Raw genomic sequence first — 26298 nt, 5'->3', positions numbered from 1 at the left:
TGTGATCTCAGCCCACCAGCAGCCTAATTATTACCACTTTTTTGGTAGGCAGCATGGCACAGGAGAGATTTGAAGGCAGATAATATGTGCGCATGTTACCTGGGAGCTCCTCCCAACTATGAAGAGCAGTATGGCAAAGGGCACGAAGAAAGGGCGTATTTGAAAATTTAACAGGCGGGCCTTAGAGGCTGGCATCATAGCCTAATTGGAGGTGGGAGTTGACTTTTGAGACTGAATGAGAGATGATAGAGTTGGGATAGGTCATGAAGGGCCCTTGAAAGTGAAGACAAGTAGCTTATGTTCATTACAATGGAGAAGACTGAGCCAGTGGAAGGATGTAACGATCAGAGCATGAGCTAAAGAAATGATCTTTGCAATAGCCTTCTGAATGGTTTTGAGTGGGGCAAGATAGCATTTGTCAAGGCCGGAAAAGGATGTTACAGTAATCATGACATGAGGTGATGAGAGCTTAGACCAGAGTTTTAGCTGTGTGGATGGATGGATGGAAAATCTAAAAGATGTTGTGCAGAAAGGATCTGCAAGACTAAGGCTTTGTCTACACTACCACTTTTGTCGGTGAAACTTTTTGTCCGTCAGGGGTGTGGAAAAAAAAAAATTCTCCCGTGAGGGATATAAGTTTCACCAGCAAAAGTGCTGCTGTCGACAGGAGAAGCTCTGCTGCTGACATAGGTAATGCTGTTGTGGGTAGTTTAAATTGAAGAGCAGCTACACAGTTGTACCACTGTAAGGTCCGTAGTGTAGACATAGCCTTAGACATATCCTGGATGTGAAGACTTAAAAAACAAAGACCTCTCTCCAAGTTCTCCTTTGAATGTTTTAAATCTGACTCAATGAAAATCACTTGAATTCATGTATGTTAATGCAATATTAGGATAAGCTTTTTTTAAAAAGCTTTTCTATAATTAAAACTGAAAAGTATTACACTACATCATTTACTGTTTACCCTTTACTGTTTACGCTGGTAGCAGAAGTTTATTTGGAATCTGAACTTTCAGCATATTAGGTTTCACCATTATTGACAAATGTAACCTACTAGATACTAGAAACCAAGAAATGGCTTTTTTCCAGTTGGAGTTCATATAATTAGGAACATAAGCGCATTAATCTTGAATCATTAGGCAGTTGTGATACCAGTACCTTGCCATCTTTTATCAATTCCAAACCAGCAAATGATAGTCTTCCAGATTTCCTTCCTGTTAATACCATCTGAAAATACAGGAGCAATAAAAATTAATGTTAAAATATCTGGAAGTGAAGACACTTACCTCTTTTGAAACTGCAAAACTCTGATATCTGCCCACCCAATGGTAAGCTGTTTCAAACTTCTAACAAACAAAAAAAACATAGTTTTTCTTAAGATAAGAGAGTCTTAGGAAGAAGAACTTCCGAAAACAAAGAGCCAATTTTCTCTTTGTATTCCATATTTCTTTTCGGTTTTAATCGTGATATTTAGTGAGAAGTTCGTCTATCTTTTTGGGTAACTTACATTTTTTAAGTAAGGAATAAGAAAGTTAAGCGTCTCAGGATACATCTATGCTATAAGCACTACAGTGACACAGCTGCAGCTATGCTGCTGTATTGTAGACACTTGCTAAAGTGACCAAAGGGGATTTTTCATCACTGTAGTAAATCCACCCCCTCAAGAGGAAGTAGCTAGATCAACAAAAGATGTCTAGTAGTAGCTACATCGGGGTGGGCAAAATGTTGGCCCGAGGGCCGTATCTGGGTATGGAAATTATATGGCGGGCCATGAATGCTCACGAAATTGGGAGTGGTGGGTGCAGACTCCATCTGGGGGTGCGGGCTCTGGGATGGGGCTGGGGATGAAGGGTTGGGGATGCAAGAGGGTGCTCCGGGCTGGGACCAAGAGGTTCAGAAGATGGGAGGGAGATCAGGGCTGGGGCAGGAGGTTGGGACACAGGAGGGGATCAGAGGCGCAGGCTCTGGGCAGTGCTTACCTCAAGCAGCTCCCAGAAGCAGCAGCATGTCCCCCGTCCAGCTGCTTCGCAGAGGTGCGGCCAGGTGGCTCTGTGCATTGCCATGTCCACAGGCATCCCCCCTGCAGCTTCCATTGGCTATGGCTCCCAGCCAGTGGGAGTTCTGGGGGCAGGGGCAGCGTGCAGAGTCCCCTGGCTGCCCCTACGCTTAGGAACCAGAAGGGGGACATGCCACTGCTTCCGGGAGTCATGCAGAGCCACAGCACACACGGAGTGGGGCAAGTTCCAGAACCTGCTCGGAGCCTGAGGGCCAGATTAAAATATCTGAAGGGCCAGAGGCGGGCCCCAGGCTGTAGTTTGCCCACCCCTGGTCTACATTATAGGTTAGGTCAGCTTAACTCTCTCTCACAGCAGTAGCTCAATCGATGGGAGAGGTCTCGCCGATTGCCTTGGAGCAGGGTCTCTCAAACATTTTTACTGGTGACCCCTTTCACATAGCAAGCCTCTGAGTGTGACCCACCTTATAAATTGAAAACACTTTTTTTTTTTTAATATATTGAACACCATTATAAATGCTGGAGGGAAAGTGGGGTTTGGGGTGGAGGCTGACAGCTCGCGGCCCCACATGTAATAACCTCACAAACCCCTGAGGGGTTCCGACCCCCAGTTTGAGAACCCCTGCCTTAGAGCAGCGACACTAGCAGCACAACTGCATTGCTACAGCTGGGCCATTGTAAGCTCTCTAGCGTAGCCATAGCTTACGTTTCCCACTATCCTATTGCAAGCGCATGACAGTACAGAGACCGTTATGAATACTGTGATTCCTTGATTTGTCTGTGACTTCTCTGTATTTGACTTCCTGCAGGAAGGCTCTAGGTGAGTGGGTTGCTAACCATCAGGAGGGGAGGCCCCATGAGATGTTGAAAGGAAGCCTGCCTGTCACAAGGTATACCACTCACCTCTGGGCTGGTGCCTCCTCCTGATACTCTGGGGATTAGCTCAAGGACAACCCCTGCCCTACAGTTCACACACTGTCACTCCATCTGCCTGTAGCTCCTCCTGCAGCCTCAGGAACCATAGTGTCCTTCATGGCTCAACCCTCCAGCCTGGTCACTGACTGTGCTCCCCACTTCCAGGGATGGTTTAGCCATCAGTAATCATAGGCAGTTCTCTCGCTCACTGCCTCAGTACCATTCACCCAGTGGCTTGTAGGGGAATCTGGGCTCGCCCTCTATTCTGGGTTCTAGCCCAGGGATCCTCAGCTCAGCAGTCTGGGCCTTCTCTCTCTGGTGTGTCTCCTCTATCGCTGGGCTACTTCCTATTTTCGGTTCCCTTTTCCTTCCTAGGCCTATCAGTTCCCAAAAGTCTTTTCCCAGGAAGTGACTGCAGTCTCCACTCACTCCTCCCTTTCTCCTGAGAATATCTGTCTTTCAGTTCTGGGCTTTATAGGGCCCACCTATTCCTGCTCAGCTGAGCCTCTTTAATGAGCTGCCAATATTTTTCTCCTGCAAAAACAGATTGTGGAATCTGTGTGAACAGTCACTCAAAGAACAATTTGTACACGTGCACCCCATGGGTTGAAAATCCAGTTCTTTTTGGCTCACAGTGTCCATTTAGCTGCACCTGTGCCCTTTTCCACCACTTCCCTCCCCAGAGGGTACAAAGGGTGGAGTGGGCCCAGCCACCTCTCACTTTCTTCTTACTTCCCATGGCTGCAAGACAGAACTCCACACACTGGCTTTTCTCTCTGCTACCTCCAAGAAAGTGAACAGAAGATATCAGTGTGATATTCCTGAGGATACAGTCTGGACAGATGGTCAACTGTGTCCCCTCAATTCTCCAGTCTGAGATGCCTTGTACACTGTTTTGCTGCGAGAACAACCACTCGTGGCCAGATCACACATAGCCTCAAGCATGCAAAATCACGCCCAGCTGAATTACACGAATGCTCTGGCCAGCTATTCCTGAATTACTTACAGGGCACCACCAGCAACTTCCCAGTCCCAAATCTTGCCCCTGAAATGTTTTCTTGTACTGCCAAGCTCTCTACTGAACAATGCAAGCTCACAAAGTTCATCATTTCATCCAGTGGAAAATGATGTGCACAAATCTTGTTCTCTCTAGTGGAGATTACCAAATACTTCAATCCAAACACACTGATTTTGATATCTGCAGGTAATAAACTTGTTTTATTGTTTTAAGCATGCTTAAGTTTGTGAAATTAGGTATTAGTTTGCAAGTAATGAAGCATAAAAATCAGAATTGGTTACAAAAAAAGAAGTAAAAAGTAAAATGCAATCGCTTAAAAGCAAAAAGGTTTGCCTCCCTGCCAGCTTATAGCCATTTGGCTAGATTGCTTCAGCTAGGACCTCCCCCTGGTTCAGTGGGCTTCCTTTAGGTTTCAAACATTATTGATGTCATTAGTGGAGAGAGGTGATATGGGAGCTTCTGTTTTTCAGTCTTGTATCCTTCTCCCTTCTTTGAGGCCTATCTACAGCTGGGGTTCAGGCAACAGTCTGTTTACCTACTGGCAATGGAACAACTGAGGGCTTTCCATGTAAAATTCTAGCTCAGGGGTCAGCAACCTTTCAGAAGTGGTGTGCTGAGTCTTCATTTAATCACTCTAATTTAAGGTTTTGCGTGCCAGTAATACATTTAAATGTTTTTAGAAGGCCTCTTTCTGTAAGTCTATAATATATAACTAACTAACTAAACTATTATTTACTTTACTTTACATTGTAAATGAAGCTTCTCAAACATTTTAAAAACCTTGTGGTATGTAGAGCCCCCCTGGACTGGTGGCCAGGACCCAGGCAGTGTGAGTGCCACTGAAAATCAGGTTGTGTGCTGCCTTTGACACACATGCCATAGGTTGCCTACTCTTGTTCTAGCTCATGCTCTTCTTCCTGCCAGAGAATGGCCACATGGTAGTAGTCCATTTGATTAGGTTTGGGCCTGTTTTTCTAACTTTTGGAACATGTCACAGCAACGTTATACAGTAGAATCTTCTAACGTTACATACGATGTTGCCACACATTTTGCCAGGGCAATAAGGTCCAGCAGATTGAGTTTTCACATGATGCCTTGTGATGGGGTCTATCTACACCGCACTGGGCCCCCAGGGGTCAACTGTGCATTGCTGGCTGAGGAAGCCACACCCCTCCATCCCTGCTGAGCATGCTCAGCCTGGAGACAGGGTATAAAGGAAAGCAGCCCAACTGAGCTGAGCTGGACTGCTGAGGAGAAAAGATGTATATTGTGAGCTTCCTCCATGGACCTGTGGCAGCCCCAGGTTAAAGAGGCTAGGCATGCTGAACCCCAGAGGGACACTGGGCAGCCAGTGATTATCTGGGAGGGGACTGAGTTGCTGTAGACCTTGCCAGCAGATGACCCCAGAGCACCCATGGACTGCTGTACTAGGAGACCAGGTAGGAAGTCGCCCAGGGGAAATAGACACTAGTCTGGTCATAGGACTGAAAAATTTCACTGTTTTGGGCAGATTCCTGCTGACCCAGTGGCACAACACTCTGCCACTGTTAGGGCCCTGGGCTGGGTCCCAGTGGAGTAGGATGGGCCTGTGTCCCCCTGCTGCTAGCCCCCACTGGGGTGGCAATTCCCCCAGCTTAGACCTAGAGGGTTGCTGTCGTCCCCACTCACCAGAGTCGGAATGCTAGACAATTGAGACTGTGTGTGTGTTTGCTGCTTTTCCCTGACTGAGGGCCTGAGATGGTGGTGCAATCTACCGTGACCGGTAGGTCATGCTGCCCTGGTAGCAGGCCCTAGGGGACTCTGACTGCTAGGTCTCATAGTCTTGTTTTGTGTTAAGCTGTCAGACTCTAGCAGTTGAGGTGTAAGGTCTGCTGACTATATATGACCAGACACCCCTTGATGGGATTTATCTACCTAGGATATTCCTCAAAAGGCATCCTTTGTACAAAATTAATCGTCATTTTGTAAGAAGAATGGATGTGGTGTGCAGACTGTCAATCAGGTCCCGTCCAAGAAGCTTACATATTTTTGAGCTACCTATACCTGGCTCTGTGGTTGTACGAGATGTACAGTACAGGACAAAACGATATGGTCCTCTGAAGTCCACCCTCAAGAGAGACTCCTTGCCTCCTCTCTGAAAAGCGTGACTTGTTTGGCTGAAAGGCCGGTTCTTCACAAGCCTACAAATGAGGGTAGTAACTTGAAGTTACTAAGCATTACTGGGGCTGGGGCGTGGAGGGGGGTTAAACTGGGATTAACTGCCTGTTTTTAGTTCTTCCTTGTGTTCCTTGGATAGCTTATCCACAAAAACACTTATCCAGTCTGCAGAGATGTTCTGGCAGTTTTATACTCTGCCATGTGTCTGACACGGCAGTGCGAGTGTTGGCCATTGGAATCTCTGAGAAATTGCCATGATTGCAACCCTCAAGGATTCCAAGAGGCAAAAATTGAAGACCGTCCGATTGAGGGCAACACCATATTCTGAAGGATTGATTGCAGGGCTGCTCCGAGCCCTAAGGAGTGCAGTGTCCCAACCCTTAAGAGAACGACAAAAACTGCCATAGTTCAGGCAGTGCTCCCTGATTCTCTGCTTTTTCTTCAGAGGCTCGGAGCTTTCACCAGAGGCAACCTCTGCAATTTCCTCAGCTGCTCCGCAGTCTGGGGCTTTGAACAGACAGCCCCCATTCCCCACTAATGTGGAGTCCTAGTCTTCTGGGATTCTGTATCTTCCAACCATCTCTCAGTTCATTTGGTCTGCACGATCTTTATGCCCTGGGTGTGGTCAGTGATTGATCAAGGATCCAGGTATGGCCCCAACAGATACTGCTAGCCAAAAGGATTCCAATCTCTCTAAGGCGTGATGTTCCTGTGCACCAAGAGTGGAATCTGTGTCCAACACATCTTGAACCATAAATACTGTAGATAAAGTAGCTATTCCTTTACTGCAGAGTAAGCATCATAATTAAGCATCATTTAATGGAAAGTTGCGGTCTGATGTGCAGCCTTATGCTTCTGTCGATTTCTTGTTTGCATAAGTAGACTAGTCAAAATGCTACAGATGTAGACAAATGCCCTCGAAAGTGGAGTTGTCACACTGTGATCGTGTGAAGGAGCAGATCAAGAAAAAGGGGAGAGAATAAAATAAAAAAAAAATTAGAAATCATCCCATTACTTAACGAGATCCTTGTTGATTAGACTTGAATCAAATTGCTGCTTGTGGTTGGACATGCAGTTAAGGGGCCAGTATCTCTGAAAATTGCATGCCACGGTGGCAGATAACACTTGCTTTCAGATTTTGAGTTCTGTTGATCTTGACATTGCTTAACTAGTCATGCTTGTTCTGTGGATTTTAGATATTTACTTAAAAAGAACGTCTTAACACAGTATTGTATGTTCGTTTTTCTTACCTTGTGCCTCACAGGTTGGTAGTGCCAGCTACTCTTTGTACTCCTTGTTTTAAGATTTCAAGCTGGGGTTTCAAAAGGGCCTAAGTAAATGCTATGCCCAGAACCCATTGAAACTTTGCTAGGCTCTTTTGAAAATCCCAGCCTCTGTCAGTTAAGGCTCAGTCAAAATACAAATATAAACTCAGAGTGTATGGGTTTTTTCCAAAGTTACAATGTTTATTTTTTTATATAGGTAATTGTGGTGCCCCACCAAGGCTAAGCTTTGCCGAGCTGCGGGATGAGTTTAAGACCCAGACAAACTTTACAGTTGGGACCACAGTGAGATACAGCTGCCGCTCAGGATACCAAAAAGTCTCTGGAGAGTCACCCATTCTTATTTGTGGAAATGAATCCGTGTGGTCAGAACCCAAAGAGTTTTGTCGAGGTAAGGTTTTTCTCCTCTCTGCCACCCCTCCACACTCTGGGGTCAGAAAACACTTAACAGCTTAAAAGTTCTTCTGGACTGGAATAAAGATTTTGTAACATTTGATTATATGGAGCTTGAAAGGGACACTGTTTTTCAAACAGAATTGTTTGTTTTTAGGGGGAGCATAAAGCTCCCCTAAAGACTCAGATGTAAAACTGTAACACACAAGATGAAATTCTGGTTTACTTGAAGTCAGTGGCAACACTTCCATTCAGTAGGGCCAGGATTGCACATGGATATTACTGAAGACATTGCATGTAGTTATTGATAAAAGCATGCCAAGCCCATGACTTGGTGATATCAGTTAATCAGTATCACTATCACAGAAATGCCAAATTGTTTTCCTTTCTCAAGGAAAGCACAGCTGTTCACACAGCACTCCCAGCCTACAGAGAAAGAAAACGTTGGGTATAATTCTTTAGCTCTAACATCCTTCTGGAAAGTATAAGTGCATCTTTCAGGATAGAGCTCTTTAAGTCAGCCACAATTTTTGGCATCTGGTTGTATTATCTTCTGTGTAATTCACTTGATTTGGGTTCCTAGTAATTTGAAAGTCATATGGTTTATTTGCAGGACTCAGTCTGTAGCCTGGCAATGTGATATCCCTATTGTTTATAAGCTATTATTTCACTAAAAGGGCACTGGTCTTCTCCATTCCACTCAAACGCCACAATATGTAAATTTATCACATTTGAGGGCCTTTTTCTTGTCTTCATAGGCTTTTTTAATTAACGTAACACTTAGATTTTTCTTTCTATGTTCTGCAGTAAATGACCCACATTTTCCTATGTGACTAATGTAAAGCTAATTCCTATTTTATTCTCTTTTTAGGGAAATCATGTGGACATCCAGGAGACCTAGGTAATGGCATGGTTCATATCACAGATCTCCTCTTTGGTTCAAGCGTTACATTTTCTTGTGACAAAGGGTAAGGATGTCAAAGTGAGGTTTTTTTTTCCGGTACTTTTCTCCTTCCTCCGTAGACATTTGTACTGACTAGATAGCAAATTATGACAAATCTTCAGGAGGATATTCTGGAGTAAGAAGTTTCAGAAATAAATAGCTGAAACTTTTTAGCTGTTCTGCAATTTCAATGTAAAGAAGGTTGGGTTAGTATTTCCATTGTGTGGACCTACTTTCTTTCTTCCTTTTTTTTTTTTTTTTTTTTTTTAGTATCTTGTATTCAAATATGAAAAGACTTGCTTTCAAATCTTGGAGTGACTTTTTTTAAATAGGCCCCCCCAAAAACTTTTTTTAATACCCCCCCTTTATAAAAATTTCTCAGATTATCTATAACAAAATATAAACATCAAAAATAATTGTATAATATGTACAAACATCTATAAAGTTAATACAAATTACAAAATTCTGCCTCGTCTCTTTCTAGATGTTTGGGATATAGGGTCATGCATCAAACAGAATGCACTGAGCTCGTAAACTTGAGTGTTCTGAATTTGGTAGCCATTATTTTTCTCCTCCTACAGTATCTTTGGCATTGCTGTGGTAATTTTCAAAGAATCAGCAATGGTGATTGGGGTATCTATAATATGTAAATCTCAGATGTTGATCCTTCTGTTAGCTGGAGTCACTTTTCTCACTTGCTATTTTGTAGCTTTGATCAGAATACTTATCATTCTCATTGTAAGACAAGAGTTACTTATTTTGCTGTCACCTAAAATTCAGTGTGTCATTGCCCTCTGCTGGCAGAACAGAAGTATATTCCAAATATTTGAGCTGACGGTTTAGAAGTTAAGTAAATTAAGAAATCTTGCCTTTTAAAAAAAATGTTCTTGTTTAGGTTCAGATTAGTTGGACACAAAACTAGTCAGTGTGTGATTGATGGAACCGGGGTTACATGGAATCATGAAATTCCATTTTGTGAAGGTAAGTGGATTTTATACATTCTGTTCTGGTTATGCCAGTTCATGCAACTAGCTTTGGTAAATTGTGCTTTAAGATGAATTCACCAGTAAAGAAAAGTTTTTTGTTAAAATATTCAGTCTTGTGTTTATTTCACCATTTTAAAAGCTAATGGAGGTTCCAGTCTGAGGAATACTATGTTGAAAATGCCCAAAGATTACTGATAGCTAGCTCATATGGGTCAAAATCACTCACTTATTGAAAATCAGGAGTAAACTGTACCTGTTGAATAACTGGTAACACAACTGTCAACTTGTGATTGATGCGTGGCCATAAATTCCATCTAGGCTATTAAATTCATTTTGTCTAAATTACATTGAAGAAAATGGTTTTAAAACTGATTTGTTTCTGACTGATTTTAGGTGAACAGGATATGTTTTCATGTATAATCCTGATACTCAATAATCCTATGTTACTTCCTTTGTATCACAGTAGGCTTTTTTTCCCCATGACTTATTTGTAGAAAATGTGATGAATTAAACTTTTGTTTTGCTGTGTTCTTCAGATTTATTGCATGTGGGAGCTAAAGCCATGCTTGCTTTTTTCAGACTCTTACGACAAAATTTCCATTAAATGCCATATACACTTATGGCACTGGAGGAATAAAATGTATGCAAAAAGAATTTCAATAACAACAGCAAATAGATTTTAATGGAAGGCTAGTCATTCTGGACTAAGTTTTTTAGAGTTTTGCATACATTAAGGGCTTGTTCTTTTAATAGTTATTTTTGAATCCTTATAAGGAAAAGGTTTCCAATATAACTTCACCATATACAGAGGTTAATCAAGCACAGAGGCTAACTGCATTTCTTGCAAAAGTTGTATTACACCGTTTCCTTGTAATGTCCATAACTTTTACGGTTTTACTTCAGATGTCTAGTTTCCTATGTAATAGAAAAGCTTGTTATCAAAATACACTCAGGCTTTCCAATATCTAAATATCAGGAAGATGTTAAAATAATATTAACTTTCCTTCAGAAGGCACTGAGAAAACAAGTCAGTGATTTCTAGTGCAAATGCATCTACTTTTTTCAGGTTTTCAGAGACGTCTTTTTTCTCTGTTCATCTACCACCTAAGCATCTCCTTCCCCATTATGCTGCTAACATAAAATTGTATGTATTTACATCTCCATTTTCTCCTTTACTGACCTTTTTGGTGGTAGTTTTGCACTTGTTATACCACAAACCCCCATTATCAAATAGTTTAAAAAAAAAAAATTGATTTCACTCAATCCACTAAAGTGTAGTACACTCATCAAATGGGTCGGATCGCAAGCTTACATGCATTGGATCTTTTGGAAATCCCCTTGCCTTGAATAATATTGCTGTAAAAATCAGTAGGGTTCTGTAATGTTTTGCAGTAGCCTGAATGACCATTGCCCTGTTGCCTGTAGACATTGTACCTTGTTGCTTGTCAGGTTTTCTCCCTTCCATTAAATGCTTCTTTCTTTACTTTTAATATTTTCCAGAAATTCCATGTCTTCCACCTAAAGAAATAGACAATGGGAAGTACTTTGGTGACCCTAATAATCACTACACCTATGGATCAACAGTCACTTACAGCTGTAACGCTGTACCAAGAGGCACAGACTCTTTCTCACTTATTGGAGAGGCATCTATTCATTGTACATCTGATGAAGAGCAAAATGGAGTTTGGAGTGGAGAGCCCCCTGAGTGCAAAGGTCAATATTTTTTGTAGGTTCTGTAAAAATCATACCAAAAGGATACTCAGGTTTAAGAATAACTATCTCATCTGGATTAAATAGGGCGCCCCACATATCTTGTTTGTGTGTTGTCCTTAACTTTGAATTCCTTTGCTTCTGTGGTATTGTTTCAAATCCTGAACCTTCACATATCACATTTCTTAGTTGTTCAGAGGGGTATCCCTGCCTAGTTTCTTGCTGTTTAGTAATGTTTTCAGATATGTGGCATCAGTAGATATGTAGTTTCCTTTAAAAATCCCCAATGCTAGATAGTCGTCTGTCTTCCACTGAGTTTTTAGTCTGGGGGAAAAAAAAAATCAACAATATAGAACTGCATGGGATAGGAGGACAAATACAGTTTTTGCAGCTAAAACCTTGTAGTGTATCCTTTCAGAACTTTAAAAGGAGTGGTAAAGATCTCTCAGCTCAGTTTTCATCTCCCATTTGCATGATATAGATCAGTGGTCTCCAAACTTTTTTGATCGCGTACCCCATCAGTACAAAATTTTTGAGCACGCACCCCCTGGCCAAACTGTCAAAGCAGCAAAAAAAAAAAAGAAAAAAAAAAAAAGCTTCTCAGACTCCTGGCCGAACTGCTGGAGAGGGGGAGGGTGGAGAAAAAGCCGCTCGGACTCCCGGCCAAACTGCTGATGGGGGGGACAGGACGGCACTGCTCTGAGGGTGCTCCTCCTGCTGTGCACCCTGAAAGATCCTCTTGCGCACCCCCGCGGTGTGCACACCCCACTTTGGAGACCACTGATATAGATTATGACACAAAAAAGATTGTCATAGGGCAGGGTTCCCTCATCCTGGATTCCTTGCTGCAAACAGTCCTCAAGCGCTCCTTTGGCAAGCTCAACATCATGTGCTTGTATGTATACTGTGCAACAACAATAGAAGCTCCCCACAGCACAAGGCTCTTACCTTCTCCCTAGGGACAGGTTGAGAGATCTTATCTCCTTGTGATCCTGGACTACCTCTCTTCCTGTCCTCAGCTGGTGAGCTAAACCACCCTATTAACTGATCAATCACCCAGTCCTTAACCAATTATCTCTCCAGTTTGCCCCATGTGGGGTCACTTTCCAGGTCCCCAAACTGGTGAGTCAGCAGTAGTCTACTCCCATTCTAACACAGATGTTATCTTTGTATTTCACTTGACTTTAAACAATGGTATGACATCAGCACTTGACAGATATGTAGGCACGTTGCTTAATGCTTGAATGGAAGGCAGTCTGCTATTAAGATTAGCATGGTATTCTAACTTATGTAGAATAGAATCTTAATGAGCCCAACTGGCCAATCCCAAACTGATTTCCAAGCTCTGTCACTAATACAAACATTGTCCAAATCTCCCTTTTCTTTGTAGTAGCGTTGGATGAGGTAGCTTTGTGTTGCTGTCCAGTTGAGCAAATCTCATCCTCTCCAAGGGATAATGAACTAGTATAAAGACAGAAGGGACAAGTGAAATTATCATTGGCCTACTTAGAGTGTCACAAATAGCAAGGTTAAGGAAGAAATTCCTGTAGGTTCACTACAACCATGCTGTTTCTTGGACTTATTAAATCACATAACCCTATAGCTAATTGCACTCATATTTTACATCTGTATGCCTCTGTTCAGTTACTTAGTTGAAGGCTCATTTTGATATATGTAAAACATGATTTTTTTTCCTTGTCTAGCTGCTAGGCGGCTGTTGTGGAAATAAACGTTAAACTTAGGTCAGGGGGAGGAGAAGGGGATGCAGAATTACAGCCACCATTTATTAAAAAAATGTAAAGAGGTGCTAGTCACATGTTTTAGGGTTTAATTTCATCTCTAGAAGATGAGTTTTTCACATTCTTATCCATTTTCAGTGGTCAAGTGCAGCAATGTAGAAGTTGAAAATGGGAGAAAACAAAGTGGATTTGGTCCTTCCTATACATATAAAGACGCCATTACATTTGGATGTGATGCTGACTACTTCTTGGTTGGCAGTAATGTGATTATATGCCAAGCGAATGGTTCATGGACTCCTGCAAAACCAACTTGTGAGAAAAGTAAGTGCAAATGGGATTTGATGAGAGGTCAACTTCCCTTACACGTTGCGCACACAGCATTATAAAAATCACACTTGTTCTTCCAAGACTTGGTTGGACTATAAGGTTGTTTACAGTGAAGAAAGGAAGTGCAAATTTTAGACCTAACATGGGCTTTCTCCAGAGCTCCTAAGGGAGTTCACCTCTACTAGCTGGTTTGTTTGTAGGCATTCTGACACTTCAGTAGTACAAATAGTTGCATCTATTGAGAAATACCAACACTCAGTTGTATTTGTCAACTATTGGCAGCTGAGCACATGATGTGTAATTCTCTGGAGTAGTTTCCTGTAGATATTGAAGAGGAACAGGGTTAGCATGGATCCCTGTGGAATCTCACAGGTGAGGGCCCTCCAGTAGGAGGAGCAATTAGCCATCAGCAATTGAGTTTCAACCGCTTGACTACTGAGTCATCTGCTCCTGCTGTGTCACGTAGATGGGTTAGCTGGTTGCTTATGGTCCACTGTGTCAGAGGCAGCATAGCGGTAATGTAATATGAGCAAATCTTGCCTATGTCCACGATCACAAGAAGTTTGTCATCTTGTGCCCTTAGAACAGTCTCTGTGCTATGTCCTGGTCCAAGCCCTATTAATGAGGCCTCCTGGTCACATGCTTTTGGAACTTCCAGAACACATTTCTTCTACTTTGATTTGTAAAAATGTATTTATTTTTTACTACAGTACCTCCAAGTGTATGTGGCACTCCACCGTTCTCAAATGGAAAAATATTTCCATCAAAACCTCAATATGTCACTGGAGATGGTATTACCTTGACATGTGAGGCGAATTATGTCTTGTTTGATGGTGCAAAATCAAAGACTGTTCACTGCAAAGGCAACAATGTGTGGGATCCTCCTGTACAAACTTGTCAACGTAAGTCTAGATAAGACTGTCGTGGCCTTTCCACAGCTGCTTCACAGGCATGTGCGTTAACACAGATGCTGCTTCTGCAGATTCTAGGCGTTTGGAAACATTGCCATTAAACTCAAGTTTAAGATAAATAGCTTTTAATTGTCAGCCGTTAGGGTTTCCGCGTTGAGGGGGGAGTTTAAGGTTTTGATTTTATGTTTCAATGTGTGCAGTGGTTACTATGTAAGTTATTTTGCCCAGGAATGGGATGCTGAAGAGGTTTTCAGGGTCCAGTTATGGTTTCTTGAGGATCGAGAAGGTACTGTTTCTTGCAAGGGGCTTGGTAGTTATGGAAATATGCTTCTCTCCGAGAAGTACTAAGTAGTAGCCATAGTTCCCTACTGGCCGTTACTAGCCAGGAAGACCATGGACCCATTTCGCAGCTTGTGGTTTAAATATTTTTCAGGGTTTCTTGAGCTATGGCGTACGTGATGGAGTCTGATGGCGTGTATTGCACCCTCAGCAAGTTTGCAGTGACACTAAACTGGAAGGAGTGGTAGATATGCTGGAGGGTAGGAATAGGATACAGAGTGACCTAGGAAAATTAGAAGATTGCACTTGAACCTCAGATTTCTTCTGGCACAGAGTCTTGCACTTAGGACGGAAGAGTCCTGTGCACTGCTCCAGGCTAGGGATGGAGTGGCTAGGCAGGAGTTCTATACAAAAGGACTTGGGGATTACAGTGAACGAGAAACTGGATATGAGTCAACGGTGTGCCCTTGTTGCCAAGCAGGCTGACTGTATTTTGGGCTGTACAAGTAGCACTGTCAGCAGATCAAGAGACATGATCATTCCCCTCTATTTGGCATTGGTGAGGCCTCCTCTGGAGTACTGTGTCCAGTTTTGGGCCCCACACTACAAGAAGGATGTAGAAAAATTTGAGAGTCCAGCAGAGGGCAACAAATGATTTAGGGGGCTGGAGCACATGACTTTGAGGAGAGGCTGAGGGAACTGGGATTGTTTAGTCTGCAGAAGAGAAGAATGAAGGGGGGATTTGATAGCTGCTTTCAACTACCTCAAAGGGGATTCCAAAGAGGATGGATCTAGACTGGTCTCAGTGGTACCAAATGACAGAACAAGGAGTAATGGTCTCAAGTTGCAGTGGGGGAGGTTTTGGCTGGACAGTAGGGAAAAACTTTTTCACTAGGAGGGTGGAGAAGCACTGGAATGGGTTACCTAGGGAGGTGGTGGAATCTCCTTCCTTAGGGGTTTTTAAGGTCAGACTTGACAAAGCCCTGGCTGAGATGATTTATATATGATTTATATATAGGGATTGGTCCTGCTTTGAGCATGGTGTTGGACTAGACCTCCTGAGGTCCCTCCCAACCCTGATATTCTATGGTTCCTCCTGTTGGGTTGTGGAGTGGATAATATGATCTGGTCAAATGGGATTTGTCTTTCCCAGTAAAGCTTGACTGTGAGATTATATACATATACACACAATATATATATATATATATAATCAATGAAGTAAGCTGAGAGCTCTTGGTAATGGTCAGTGCTTGGGTCTGATGCCTGGGCTGATTAACCCGATGGCTATTAGAAATAATCACAGCTAGCAGAGCTAAGACTCGCTGATGACAGAGTAGAATGCTCTTTGCTGCCTTCACTGCAATGACAGTTATGGAAGAACCAATGCTGCTGGTAGGTGGCTTCAAAATATTTTTTATTCACTTGTGTGCTCTATCTGCCATAGTTAATCTGTGGACCATCTTGGTGGTGGAGGAATTGAGCAGCTTGGGGCCAAGGCATTTGTGACAGTGGACGTTAGATGCACTAACTCACTGGCAGCTTGGCCTTGCACGAGTGACTTATGCAAGTTTAAAACCTGGAAAGTTCAGGAGTCTTTAGGGGCATACTAGCTGTGGTTTTTCACTGCCCTGGTGAGAAGCAGGAAGGCTCTGATCTTTCCTGGTCTGACCACCTCCTCATCCAGGCAGAGTAGCATGTTGGTGGTGTCTCCAGTAGCCACTGCTAGGCTCAAGATATGCAGCCAGACATCGTTAGAGCCTATGTGGGCCCAGAGACTGCCCTGAAGAATCCCACGTAGGGCAAGAGAACACACAGTTGTATAGCATTTGCATTGTCTGAGATCATTAGGACAAGAAATCTTCAGCCCTTGTCCACCACATCGAGTTCAAACTTAGCTTTCAAGGCTGTACAGAGTTCTCCCTTGCTTATCTGTCCTCTCATTTCGTCACTCCATGCACTTCATCAGTGATGATCGCCTTGGTGCCCTGTGTGACTGCCTTTCTAGCAACTATCTGTATATTGTACCTATAAACCATCTTCCTTGAGCTGGTCTGGCAAGACCTCCTTAAGCAAGGAGGTTACTTACCTGAGTTTCTGGTAAGCATATTAGAAGGGCCTCCTAAAGAGAGATTTGCATATGTCTTTTAGAACATCAGCTCTTTGGGCCATTGTCTTTGCCTTTACAACAGAAGGGGAGAGATTAGTAGTTATTCCCTGCCACTGCCCTTGTCAAAGGACAGTACATTGAGCTGTCTTGTGAATGATAGTTACCCAGCTTCTGGGTTGTATGTCCATGGCCAGACAAGATAAGAGATTTATTAAATTAATAAGTCACTACTACAAATATTTACTTAAAATAAGAGTCCAGGGCATGTCACCCCTTTATTTTTACTACAGTAATTCCAAGCGTATGCAGTGCCCCAGCATTCCCAAATGGAAAAATACTTCCATCAAAACCTCAATATGTCACTGGAGATGGGATTACCTTGACCTGTGAGGAAAATTATGTCTTGCTCCATGGTGAAAAATCAATGACTGTTCACTGTGAAGGAAACAATGTGTGGGACCCTCCTGTACAAACTTGCCTACGTAAGTCTAGAGAAAGCTGTCACGTTCCTGCTTCAGAGGCACATGCATTAACACAGATGTAGCTTTTGCAAAGTCTAGGCATGAGGAAAGTTTTTTACCTCTTACAAGGTAAATGCAGTTTCTGTACTGGAGGTGGAGTTAACATTTGTTTTACCTTTTAAACGGACTGAGTGACAAGTATCTAAGAGGTTCTGAAACCATGTGCTTTCATGTCCTCTTAGATCTGTGGCAAAGGGCTTTTGTTCACAGGCGCACTGCAGATATGTAATGTCTGTTGTCTACATCAAGATGCTTCACAGATGATAAAGCAAGTGTGGAATGGGGGGGGGGGTATACAGATTTTTTTAAATTGTGTATTTAAACAGTTAACAAAGCCAAACAAAAAACTTGAATTGTGCCTGTGCTATGTCCCACCCTTTAAAAGAGTTTATATTTTAGTCATTTTACATAAAGTATGTGGGATTTAATTTTCATTTAATAGATGCCCTTTATGTAGCTTTAAGGTACCAACAATTAAGTGAATGGAATATTTAGTAAGTGGAACTTTCACACTAGTTCTGGCTCTTTTTCCTTTGTCTGATTTTTTTTTTTTTTTTTTTTTTTTTTTCCAGAAAGCCCCAATGCCAAGAGCACCAAGAATGCACTCCCCAAAAGGGGAGTGCATGCTGTAATCTTCATATTGGAGGGGAATAAACTTTTAAAGCTGTTTGTCATGTCACTTAATAGTTTGAGAAATTTTCTGTCCTAGTACTTTAATAAAGCTCCTTGTCTGTTGATGGAGATTAGCTCCACACTGTATGAAGGGCTGGCTATTTTAACTCTTCCAGTGCTTCTCATTACCCATCTGTTTTGTTTGTTAGGATAAGCATTGTATAAATGCCTATAAACATAGTAAATCACTGGAAATAAACAGGTCATGAGACTGTAAGATTCCTGTCTATGCATCGGTTTACTGAAGGAGTGGAAAACAGCCACATTACAAAGTACTCAAACATGAAAAATGTTGAGTAAGTTATGGAACAGGTCCTCTGAAATGTGCTTAGTTCTTACCATATTGGAGCTTTCTGCTACTTTTAAGACGTGTTTGCTGTCTTTATTTTAAAATGCGTGTGACTGCAAATATTTTTAAAATGGACAGCCTAATCTCTCTTGCACATGGGTTTTGTATTACTTCGTTTTAACAAGTGTTTTTTCACGTTTTTATCGTCAGATGTTTGTCCAGACCTGGTCATCCCTCATGGAACAGTGAAGTCTGGAGCAAAACTTCTCTATGTTGTTGGAGATCATGTTACAATTGAATGTTCTACGTTCCACGCAATGCATGGTGAACCTAATATTCAGTGCACTGATGAATTTCAGTGGAAGCCTGCAATTCCAGAATGTAAACTACGTAAGTATAAATGTAACATTCTAAAAAATGGTCCCAAAAATATATTCCATATTGTGTGACACCCAAATGCTATCTGGGATTCAGGAAGTTGTCACTTGGAGACACGTTTTTCCATTGAAGAGATGTTGTTAATGCACCTTGTTTAAGGAGTTTTGGGGTTAGACACAGCTATTCCCTTTGTATTCTTGAGATTTTATTATATATTACCCTTCTATTCGATTTTTTTATCTAGACACAGTACCTGGAAGACTATTCAGTTTGTCTTATTTTTAATTGCTGCTTGTCCTAATGTAACACTTTTGCTAGATTTTCTTGGAGACAATCCAGTAGAGATTATACAAGTCTACAGTCAGGTGTACACGTATTAATTACCATGCATGCTCTTAAATTGAATTCACTTTTTTGTTTACTCTAGGTGTGTACATCATTATCATCATTATTATTATCGGTAAGTACCTTAGTAACACCAAATGAGAGACAGAAGTAAAATACTGATTCTAGACATGTACAATGATTTGAAATAGTGAAGTTTGTTTTATTTCATAACTGCAAGAACCTACAGTGATTTGGGTGTTTACAGCATTACAAAGGAGTATGCATGTAATTCAATGACAGGGAAAGTTCCTGAAAAAACTGATTAGGTGTATTAGCATCAACTGCTATAAATCATAGTTTTAATGTAAAGTGGAGTTTTTCTTTTGTCATCTATAATAATCGGTGGGCTAAGTTCTGCAAAGAATTTGAAGCACACTTTTAGCTTTGTATTGGAACCTGTGGGGTTTTGTTGGAACTATAATTAGGCAGTAACAGGTCCACAATCAAGCAGCTGTGCCTCCCTATCTTACAAAAGATTTTTCTCTCCTCTCACTCCTTCTTTAGCACTTTGTTTTCAATTTTGTTTTACACAGTCCACAAAAATGTAAAAGAAAGATCCTCTCTTGGACTTTCTCTCCCATTCTTACCTCAATTCTGCAACACTCTGGCCACCATAGAGCATGGTTATTTTAACAAGCAGCATTAGGCATAGTCACAAGGTTTACTTAATCCCCAGATGCAGCCACAAGGGGTTGTGCCAGTGGTTAACTCTGCTGAGGCTGACATCCCCTTCCATCACTTGCTTATGCCACAGTCCCTCTTAGTCTCTAGGACTCGGTGCTTCCTCTCCATTGTTTGGCTCTCCAGACAGATGACTGTTACCCTGAAAGGGGAAAGCAGTACAAAGTCACCAGATCAGGTGTCGTTCCAGGCAGTCTTATGACTCAAGATTTGTGCCACTCTTGCAGTGGTTGGTAAAGAAACCCAGGCCCTCCCACTACTACAGCGTCTAGCTCAGGGACCCTACAATCAGGGGCCAAGGTCTGCACCATCTCAACTCTTGCTGCCATTTCCATGGGCCGCATCCTACACTGCCCTCTGCTGGCTTTCTTTCCACCCTTCTGGGTAAATCCTTCAGGGTCAGGAGCCTAGGTCTTGGGCTCCTACTGCCCCAAGTTTCCACCTTCTATCTTCACTAAACTCAGACAATGATTGCAAATGTTGATGTTACAGCGCTTTTTGCTCACCCTTCCTGGTGTTACAGAAGCCACACCTACCCCTGCTCAGATGGACACCATCTTCAGTTAGTGCTTGTCAGTCAAGTCCCATGCAGCCTACCAGGTTAATTAGTCCCTTCTGAGCCACCTTAACCCCTTCATGGGTGGTTGTCTATGATTAAGAAGTAATGTGAACACCTTAAGAATTACAGTGAACTGCCTGTAATGCAATGGATGTGGCTGCTTTACCATTTTGGGTCTCCGTTTTTCCTCTCCCCTGAGGTGATCAGTTCACTAGCTCAGTGTGCCTTTGAGCACTAAGTGAGTATTTAATACTTCTGATTAAAGATTCAGAGGTAGGGGGGAGATTGTACTATGGTTGAACACCTCACGTTGCCAAAAAAGCATTATGAACGTCACTTCTGCACCAGTGAAGCTTGTTCCTTGTGGGTGTGTTCTTGGGCTAACAGTGACTCGTCACCCAACAACATTTATTTTTCCCTTTCAAGTAATTGTAATCGGAGCGATTCTGGCTGTTTGGATCTATAAGAAATTTTTTTCACAGAAAGGGTAAGTCTACACCTGTTTTTGTCAGCTTCCTTATACCTTTTTTTTTGTTTTGCATGAGCAAGTACTGTAGCTTCTTGAGCTTTCATTAGCTTTTGTATTCAGTAAAACATTGACAATTTATAACCGTAGATGAAAAGCTAGAATTTTTAGAGTTGAAGCTATTCTCACTTGGCTCTGATCATTACCCACATGTGCATTTAATTCACAGCTTTTAAGGACTGCTTATTATATTTTCCCATATAGTCAAGGTTAAGCTCATAATGGCACTACATAAACCCATGGTACACCCACACCTTGAAGGATGCATGCAGTTCTGGTCACCATCTCAAAAAAGATATTAAACTTGTAAAACTTACATACCCTCATCATCCTTTGTTGCCTTCTCTATAAGTAACAGCTTCTGTATGAGGAGAGATTAAAAAGACAGACTGGTCAGCTTGGAAAAGACCCAACTCAGGGTGAGGGAATATAATTTCGAAAATCATGACTGGTGAGGAGAAAGTGTTTACCGCGTCACATAACACAAGAACTAGGAGTCCTCTGAAATTAGTAAGGGAGTACTGCACACAACCTGTGGAACTTGTTGCCAGGGGATGTCATGAAGGCCAAAAGTATATATAACTGGGTTCAAGAAAGAAAAGTTTATGGAGGAGATTGCATCAATGGCTATTAGCCACAATGGTCAGGGACACAACCCCATGCTCTGGGTGTTCCTAAACTTTCCAGTCCCAGCCTCTGGCACTTAACAACAGGGTTAGATCACTCTAAATTGCCCTGTTCTGTTCATTCCCCCTGAAGCATTTGGCACTGGCCACTGTCAGACAAGATACTGGGCTAGATGGACTGCTAGTCTGACTAAATCCGGCCATTCTGAGGTAGGCTTAGTTCTGACAAAGGATCCTAGGAATACTGTACAATATTTTCTTGTGGAAGGAATATGCCTATGCCCTGCTCAGAAGTACACCAGTTCCCCCCCGTCCCCCAGTAATTTTGATGGTAGCACAAGTGTGTGCTACCATCTGTTTTTGTTACTTTGCTGCCTCCAGGGCAGCTGACTTCATTAGGGAAGAATCTGAAAGACATAGACAAACAAATCAAAATATTTTAATAGACAAGCAGTGTCTGTTTCTCAAAAGTATCTTTTACCTGTTAAAAAACATTTTCATCTCATCAAGAAGCCATTTCAGTAAATTAAATCCCCCTACAACACAAGGCAAAGCTCAAACAGCATGCACTTATGAATTGTATTTATTGGGTAGTTTCAAAATTTATAATACAAAATAGTAAGTAGTATAGAAAAAACAAGATGCATAGTATTTAAAAGTATTGTATAAAATAAATACTTGTATGTAATGTTCACTTTTTGACATTTCATTTGTATAGATTTCTAGCAAACCTGTATAGTGACTGAAGTAATTTTTTTAATTAAAAAAGAAAATAGTGAACATTAGAACCTGACCTTGCTCTGAGAGCAGTGGCCCCTGCATCCATGTAGTTCTCAGGCACGGACTGGAGCCTAACTTCTTAATTCATGAGTTGCCCCTTGTAATAAGCATTTATTTTTATTGAAGTCTACTTTCTAGGACAAGTTATTAAAACAGTAAAAAGCAAATTAAATACCTTGCATATGTTAGAATCTGGGGGGGGGGTGGGGTTGGGGACACAACATACTTTGCTAAAATGAGGCTTAAGCCCTGTACTTTATAGCCCTTTGAATTGCTCTATGCTAGATATTTTTCAAAGCACTTAATACAGTTGACTTCAGAATTTACTTTTATTTGCCTGATTACAGTTGAGGCATGTGTTTTAAGTGCTTTGCTAGATCCAGGACATTAATGGGAAAAAACAACCCACACATGGTGCACTAAATATGCTCTCCATGAACCTCTGACTCTTATTTTTTTTTTTTTTCTTTAATGCAAGACCCAGGTTAACACTCAGAATGAGCTTTTATGCCCCCACTTGTCTTCTGTGAAAGGGGAGTGGGGAGGGGAACCTTATGCCCCCACTTGTCTTCTGTGAAAGGGGAGTGGGGAGGGGAATTTTAAAACTGAGACCTTCAACAGACTGTTTTGGCTACAATATGTGATATAGACAAGAAGTTTAGAAACCGAATACAGAGTTTGGTGCCTGCGGTGATTTCCAAATTAACTTCTAAAGGATCCCATAAAAACATCTCATCAGCTATTTCCCTCCACTCCCTTGAGCTTCACTCTCCATTCATAGAGACTATTAATCAATTAGACTTCTTCCCTCCCCTGCTTTTCAGCACATACGAAACGGATGAAAATGGCAAAGAAGCATGCATTTTAAATGTTAAAGTACCAGATGAAAATGAAGCATCTGCATTAAAGAATTAATTGAAACATGAAAAGGTATTGTTTAAATTTCCTTTCCACTTGAAAATGTCTAAATTAGATGGCTTATTCATATTTCCTTTGGAAATGTGGTATGTAAGTGCTATGTATTAGGTGAAGACCACAACCTATTTTCATAGGTCTTCCTGTATGGTATGTATGTTTGAATTAGTCCAAAAACCAAACCAAAAAACCCATTCTCATGTGTTATGTCCTTTGATAAAAGAGAAATAAGGACCACTGTACATCACCAGGTTTGAAGTGACCATATCAGATGCAGTTTGGTTTTAAGTGTGTTTTTTATAGGCATGCATGAAATATTTCAGATTTTCATTTTAAAGTATTAGTGGCTTTAGTTTTTCAGTAACATTGATTTAATAAAATACTCCTTAGTTATTATGAGGAAGTAATCGTAGCAAGGTAAGTCTGGATGAGACTGCAAGAGGTCATCTAGTCCAGCCTAGTTTTGTCCAGTCTGTTCTCAGAAGCCTCTAATGATGGGGATTCTACAACTTCCTTTGGAAGACTCTATTCTCGTGCTTAACTATCCTTATAGTAAAGTTTTTCCTAATAGCCAATCTAAATCTTCCTTGGACAAGCAGTAATGGGCTTAATCTGTACCATCTTCATTGGACATGAAGAACAATTGATCACTGTCCTGTTCGAAACATAAGCTACTAGAAATGGAAAGTTTTAACACGTTTTGTTTGACTTGGTAAGGAAACAGTTTCTATGCTTGTTGCTCTTAAATGCAACATTTTTAATTTAATTTACTATGCAAAAGGAAAATTTCAAAGCTGTACTAAGCCACTGTTCAGTTTTAAACTTCATAACTGAAATGTTTAGAAAGAATCTGAACAAAGTGTTATGAGTTGAACAACCTCCATTTCCAAGTTGTTCACAACTGAGGTTCTACTGTACTTGATACAACACCTGGTGATCCTGTATAATTGGCAACAATTATGGTTATTCTGACACCGGAGTTGAGTCAAAATGTTTGTCATCACTGAGCACAGTGAAAAGCAGCAGGTTGGTCCCTTGTTCTGTTATGATTGTTTCAAAATCAGTTATTTCAAAGTTCTGGCAGTGTTTTTAATAATCTCTAAATTTTACATGCAGAGAGAACACAACCATCCTTTTGAAACCAGGGTTTTCCTTTATCCCAGTCTGAAATCCTACAGTATAGTATGACTTCCAAGAAAGAGGTAGTAATGGATTGGAGGCCAAACGTCTCAATCCTGGCTGCTTCCAAAAGGTTTATTGGAAGGACATTCAGTTTAACTGTTTTCTGTATTGTAACTTCAATAAATTTTAGGTAAGGTTAATTTTTTTTATGTAGTTTCAAGTTGAACAGTCTGGGCTACAAATTACAGTCTAGAATGGTGTTTCTCATTAAAAGTAGTCAAAGACTGTCCTACAATGGTACATGGGCTGTAAGGGATGTAGATTAGCTTGTGCCTCTCTCCTTGTGGAAAGAAGGTACTCTGATTACCTATTTCTAGATTTCACAACAAACGTAGTTGTCATTTCTGTATCTCCTGGGCAGGACACGGTGATCTGAAGCAACAGCAATAAGGTGTTTACAGTAGTAACGTCTGAATCCCAGTTTGCAGTTGCCAGGAACTGCTCACTGGAGTCAAGGAACCTAGAGCAATAACACTTCTTGGTCCTTATTCTAATCTTATCTCCCTCCCTCCCCAAGACATACAAAAGTAGATGAAAGGGATTCAATGTTTGGTCTGAAAGTCTCAGGTATTTAGCTTAATTCAATAATCCTTTAATTAATTTTTATATATTCTGACACAATCAGTTGTGGGTACACACTATGGTTAGCATCCCAACATCCGAGGATTTAAACCCCAATGTCATTGGACCACAAAAATGAAAGCATTTTGCTCAAAACTGTGTTTTTAGGGCAGCTTTTGGTTCTTAATTTATGCCACTGGTTCACATGCCTCCACCAGTCCTCAATATGCTTATGGAAGTGACTTCCCAGGAGCATGGGATTCCTAGCTAATAAATTCTTAGTGTTTTGCAGTTACCAACATTATTTTGGGGGCTGAAGAGATTATTTTAGAATTGTCAGACTGTTAATCTATATAACAAACAAATGCATTTCCGGAGAGCAGAAATGCAGGTTGTTAGGAGCCTATTTACATTTTAATACTTGTCATTAATTACTGTGACTTTTTTTATCAAGGTGCTAAGAGTGTACCAGCATGTCTCTGAAGTAATAGAAAAAACTGGTGATATTTTCCAAGTCAGCTTGTCATTACAAGGAAAAATATATGCTAAATTAATGAGATTTAGAATTGATTTTTCATAACTAGTAATTAATCTTGTTTTTGCAGGAAACATGTCTCCACTTCACCTACTGCTCAATACACCTTGTGTAAAACCTGATTGGCGGGGAAGGGGCAGTGGTGAAAGAAGTCTCACAGATGGAGAAAGGACTGCATTTGCACTATTTCTAATGGAATATTTAGCCCCTACTTTCACCAGAATTGAAGATGCTTTTGTCTTAATTTTCTTCTCCTTTTGTGATTGACTGTTATAAGCATCTGCTGCATCTTTACCAAGGCACAAAGCCAGAATGTGTACCAGTGCTGTCCCTCTGACACAGGCAAGTGAGCTAAAAGTAACTTATAAAAAGCTTCGTGCCCACAGCCGTGTCTCAGCAGCCTGGAATGCTAAACCTGTGCCTTCAGGCCACCTGCTGCCTTTCGCTTGCTTCCAGAAGAGACCATGCAATGACATAAATCATATGAAGAACCTACCAAGCACTCTATCGCATTAGAGGTACGGAGGTAATTTAAACAACCTGGCCAGTATTTTAAGCACCAAATCTTTCAACAGGCTTCCTAACTTACTTTTCATAAGTTAAGCTTTGCACACTGTTCCCTTTAGTTTTCGTATTTCTTTCTTGCAAATAGAAACTTCTCTTGTTGGCTGCTGCTTTTGGATACACTGTGCATCTAAATCAGGTTTCTGTAACCTTCCTGTTAAGGCAACAGTGGGGAGCCTGGGTAGTAATTCTGTCCCAGTTCAGACTGCAAATGACCACCTTGAATGGGGAATCAAGAGAATGACTCCATCAGAAACATCTGTTACCTCTCAGATTAGCTAGCTAATGAAGGTTTCCTACTGGAAGTGATGGAAGATACTTGGACAATTAAAAAGTGCTG

At 41.4% G+C, this 26298-nt stretch overlaps 1 protein-coding gene across 1 annotated transcript in view; it reads left to right on the top strand.

Annotated features, from left to right (window-relative positions):
• CR1 (complement C3b/C4b receptor 1 (Knops blood group)) overlaps positions 1-25721 on the top strand; it is a 197731-nt gene extending 172010 nt beyond the window's left edge. The window contains exons 56-67 of the mRNA XM_050953674.1: positions 7587-7778; positions 8652-8748; positions 9619-9704; positions 11210-11422; positions 13297-13479; positions 14196-14387; positions 17073-17264; positions 18475-18654; positions 19070-19102; positions 20696-20756; positions 23026-23131; positions 25465-25721. Of these exons, the coding sequence (XP_050809631.1) occupies positions 7587-7778; positions 8652-8748; positions 9619-9704; positions 11210-11422; positions 13297-13479; positions 14196-14387; positions 17073-17264; positions 18475-18654; positions 19070-19102; positions 20696-20756; positions 23026-23116 (1520 nt within the window). The 3' untranslated portion in view covers positions 23117-23131; positions 25465-25721. The remainder of the gene's footprint in view (positions 1-7586; positions 7779-8651; positions 8749-9618; positions 9705-11209; positions 11423-13296; positions 13480-14195; positions 14388-17072; positions 17265-18474; positions 18655-19069; positions 19103-20695; positions 20757-23025; positions 23132-25464) is intronic.
• The last annotated feature ends 577 nt before the right edge of the window (positions 25722-26298 follow it).

The sequence above is a fragment of the Gopherus flavomarginatus genome, chromosome 5 (assembly GCF_025201925.1).
Source record: "Gopherus flavomarginatus isolate rGopFla2 chromosome 5, rGopFla2.mat.asm, whole genome shotgun sequence".
Classification (NCBI taxonomy): domain Eukaryota; kingdom Metazoa; phylum Chordata; order Testudines; family Testudinidae; genus Gopherus; species Gopherus flavomarginatus.
The sequence above is the reverse complement of the archived record's forward strand: the minus strand, read 5'-3'. Positions and strand labels throughout refer to the sequence as shown.